Source organism: Copadichromis virginalis, linkage group LG23, assembly GCF_057382275.1.
Source record: "Copadichromis virginalis isolate Kocher_CV1m ecotype Utaka linkage group LG23, C_Virginalis_male_GT1.1, whole genome shotgun sequence".
Taxonomy (NCBI): Eukaryota; Metazoa; Chordata; class Actinopteri; order Cichliformes; family Cichlidae; genus Copadichromis; species Copadichromis virginalis.
In genome coordinates this window covers 2,451,832-2,456,060 of record NC_140639.1, presented here as the reverse complement: position 1 = coordinate 2,456,060, position 4,229 = coordinate 2,451,832, and the positions used below count along the sequence as shown (strand labels likewise).

Here is a 4,229-nt window from a genome sequence, read left to right as displayed (position 1 = left end):
AATGGTAATATTTATCTCTTAGATTGCTTTGCGTCTCTTGGCAAGGTAATACTGGCCTGTAATACTCTGTTAGTTTGTTCATAACAGCAACCAAGAAAAGGGCAGAGGAAAAAAAGACAGGTGGTGGTCCTGCACCCCCTCGTCAACAAGTTGGTTAAGTAAATAATACCCTCACGGGAATATCGATATCTCTCTATGAGCACACTGTCGCGCTGAGCTAAAGGATCCTGTCTGTCCCGCAATATACGCTGAATTCTGAGGACTCTCCTTATCAATCTTGCACCTTCCGCAATGGGTTGGTCGCGTATACGGACAGGACATGGCTGCGACAGGCTTCCCAAATCCACCTTGGCTTTTATAGCCGTGGTCTCTCATCTTGATTACACGAAGTAATTTACAATTACTACTCTGAAATATGAATTACATCTGTAATAATCACATACATGTAATAGAATGTTAATAGTACATTTCCCTTTTTTAGGAAATGACCTGTATGTATCTGTGTGACATCAATAAAAGGATCAAGTGCTGCATTATCTTTAGTTACATTGATAATATTTATTTATGGTGAAACAGTGGAAAAATATCGCTGTTGCTTTCGTATAAATGAAGCGGACATACCTGCGTGGCCGCGATCTAATCCTGTTTACATAAAGTAAACCTGCTCCCGAGCAGGTTTACGCTTACGGCTCTGTTGCTATGACAGCAAGTCCCGGATGAGCTTCGGGGAACCGACTGATCCAGGATCACGCGAAATCGTCAACAATCTAATCCGGCTAACCTACTTAGCGAGGTACGAAGAACGGGCCCCAGGTCAGCCACTAATCAGAAGGTCGGTGGTTCGATCCCAGGCTGCCTCCTGCCTGCATGCCAAATATCCTTGGGCAAGATACTAACCCCATGTTTGCCTACTGGTGGTGGTCAGAGGGCCCGGTGGCGCCAGTGTCCGGCAGCCTCGCCTCTGTCAGTGCGCCCCAGGGCAGCTGTGGCTACAATGTAGCTGCCATCACCAGTGTGTGAATGTAGTGTGAAGTGCTTTGGGGTCCTTAGGGACTAGAAAAGCGCTATACAAATGCAGGCCATTTACCATTTAGAGATAATTTAATTATCTCTAATTTAATTTAGCCTTTTGTTTATTCCACTTTATTTCTCTTGTATTTACATGTATTCAGTCGGGTCTGTATCCAGCCCTTTTTAAACTTCTACTTTGATCTCTAATTTTTCACTTGGTGAGGGATTATTATGATCTTCCTGATATGGATTATTTATACAAGCTGGTTACATGTGTGTACAAAGTTATTCCAAGAACTCAAAGCTGAGGTTCCCCTTTTCTACATCTGTATGTTCTCAGGAAAGAGGAAGCTGTTAGTTGCTAAAATAAGTTTATCACTCAAAAGTTGTTATATGGCTACATTTCATGTAGCTGATCGCACTATGTACAATTTTCTTTTAACAAAACTATACTTTAAACGATGACACACTGAACATGAGTGTAACTGGGGGTGTGTTATGTACAATAAACCAAATATATATTTGTTGGGGGAAAAGGAAAAAAGGTGTAGTGTAGCTGATGACCTTACAAATACGCCTGAGGGTTACAGTGCCACAGTTTAGCCAGAGGAGGGAGCCAGTGCATCTCACTGGAGAGACTAACCCCCCTCCCCTACACACACACGGTTTTCTAGGTGCTAGAACTGACAGATATATGCTGCCATCGTAGTCATCAAATCAGCTTTGTGCAAATTCAATTTCATCCAAGGACACGGCTGTAAATAAGCCGAGAATATCAGACAAATGTGATTAAAATTTCCTGTGTGCTTTGTTTATAATTTCATTAAAACTCTGAATCAATGTGAATGAATCTTTGTTTATAGTACCAAGACCCACAAAGGTAAAAATAGCTACAGTAGTGAAATCAAGTCTTATTCATACATAGTTACTGCAAAGCATGAACAAATTCCTACCCTTTGACCTCTGATCCCAGGTGTTTGACGTCTGACTGTGTTTGTAGGAGGCGGATTCGCTGCTCTGTCAGTCTGCTGTGGAGGTTCAGTCTCTGACTGGATGCTGAAGCCTACGGTGCTAAACTGGGAGATCAAATCAGGCGAGGGATGACTGTAAAACCTGTCACCGTCTGCATGCCCTTCCTCCACCTCTGGATCTGTTTCATTTTCATCTGTCTCCGTCCCATTAACTCCATCTCCACCTTGAAATGGGACTGTTTTTCCTGTGGGTGAAACAGTCTCAAACGTGTCTTCCATTGCCTCCTTTTCTATTTCCTCACTGGCTGAAACATTACTCATCTCAGTTTCTGTGACCCTGGGACTCAGAGCTTCTCCACTTTGTAGTGTGGGGGTTACAACCGTAGCTGCCCTTTCCACTGATACGTCTTCCTCTGTTGTTCTGAAGTCTTTAAAGGAGGGAATAGAGACTACTGGGACTGGACTGGTAACCACTGATGACAAAGCCTGTTGTCTAATTTTGCCTGTTTCCACTTTTTCTGGTAAAGGGTCCACAGTGGAAGCAACAGATTCTGTGGTGAATCCTGAAGCAGGAATAGATGAAACCGTCCCTGTTTTTGTTTCTGTATGAGTTCCTGATGAGGCAGCTGCAGCTGTGGCGTCCTCAGACTGAATGTTAGGGCTGGCAACTGTCATCTCGGCAGTTTGTGCTTCTGAGCTCCCCGTCCCAGTTATGTTAAGATGCGACTTGGAAAGCTGCTCATTTCCAGTCGAAGAGCGAGGCCTCGGTTCCGGCTTTGGCTCGTCTGCTTCTCTGTTGGTTGAACTTGTAGTATTTGTATCTAGATCTGCATGATTGTTCAATACTTTGGCGTTTCCATCACGTATGGGAGGATCAGGATGCGACTTCAAAGGGGAAGCGCTGCTTACTGGATCCAGCCTTGGCGTCACCTCAGTGTGACCAGCCTGCGAAGTCGAGCTTTGAGGGGAATTTTCTGAACTGGATGATACTCTGACTCCAGGCTGAAGGTTTGTCTCATCTACAGGTCCAGCCTGCAGGCAAATCTGACCACAGTGAAGATATTTCACATTTTAGTCCATTTTCAACCATCTTGCAGTTTTCATTTTGCTAAACATTTAATTAAAGCATTTGATGCCTAAATGACATTCCTCAGTAAACTGCTTCTCGTGGATTCACACACAAGTCCAAAGCACAGTTACTCAGCTCGCAGACAAACGCTCCCTCTGTGGCTTCCCCCAGACACACCGGCCAATACAAACACAGACTGTACTATGGAAAAATGTTATTAAATGTCATAGATTCACACTTATTTGTTAACAGAAAAGCAAACAGGGCAGCACAGTGTGGCCTTATGAACTTGAAGCGTGAAGCTGTAGGACTGAGGAGACATTACTAAAGGGTGTACACACTATCAGATAATGCTACTGCGTGGGTGTGCACCAGCTAATCCTAGCAGATATCTTCAGCTTTGTTGTGTAGAGATTACTGACCCTGTAACTTAGTCCAGCTTTGAAAGCCTGCAGCTTAGGCTGGCATCTAAATCAAATCTGTATAACTGTTAGTAACTCTTGATTACTTTAAGAAAGCTAAAGCATAGAAACCAGTTATGCTACACTCCACATAACACAGACATCATCCGTAAAAGGAACAAAAAGGAACACATATATATTAGGATGAGTAGCAGCAACAACTGATCTAGTGTGTTTTAGACACCTTAACGATCTCTGATAACAGGAAAAATAAAACGCTGTCAGAAATCAAACGATGTGTTTGTTTGTTGACTGTCACAGCGTTGTGTGTCTGTTAGACATGAGCACATGATGCTCTCATCTCCACGGCGATGCTCAGCTGCTGAAGGCAGAGGTTTGCCCAACTATAACTACTACTTGCTTAATCCTGACCCCAGATTCAACCTTAAACCAAGTCTTTGCCATGAAATGTTATGATTCACAGAAGTCGATGCATGTTAAACACATATAAATACCAGAGGAAAAACCTCACTTATACTTTAAAAAGGTGAGTTCTGTTTTTATTGTGGTGGACATCGACATCTGCATACCTCACTTGTCTTCACTTACTTATTTATTTATCTTCCATAATTGTTTTATCCTTATTTATCTTTATTTATCTTGTTCTTTTAAACTAACGTGGTATTTGTGTACGGACAGCAAAGGAAGAATTTCGTTGCTCAGAGAAATGTCATTTCTTCTGTACATATAAACGCTGCTCATCATGCTACATGGTCT

At 42.7% G+C, this 4,229-nt stretch overlaps 1 protein-coding gene across 1 annotated transcript in view; it reads right to left on the bottom strand.

Annotated features, from left to right (window-relative positions):
- The window catches only part of LOC146679929 (uncharacterized), a 32,419-nt gene extending 29,399 nt beyond the window's left edge, over window positions 1-3,020 (bottom strand). Inside the window, exon 1 of the mRNA XM_085450016.1 lies at window positions 1,965-3,020. Coding sequence (XP_085306142.1) covers window positions 1,965-2,657 — 693 coding nt within the window. The 5' untranslated portion in view covers window positions 2,658-3,020. The remainder of the gene's footprint in view (window positions 1-1,964) is intronic.
- Window positions 3,021-4,229: the final 1,209 nt, after the last annotated feature.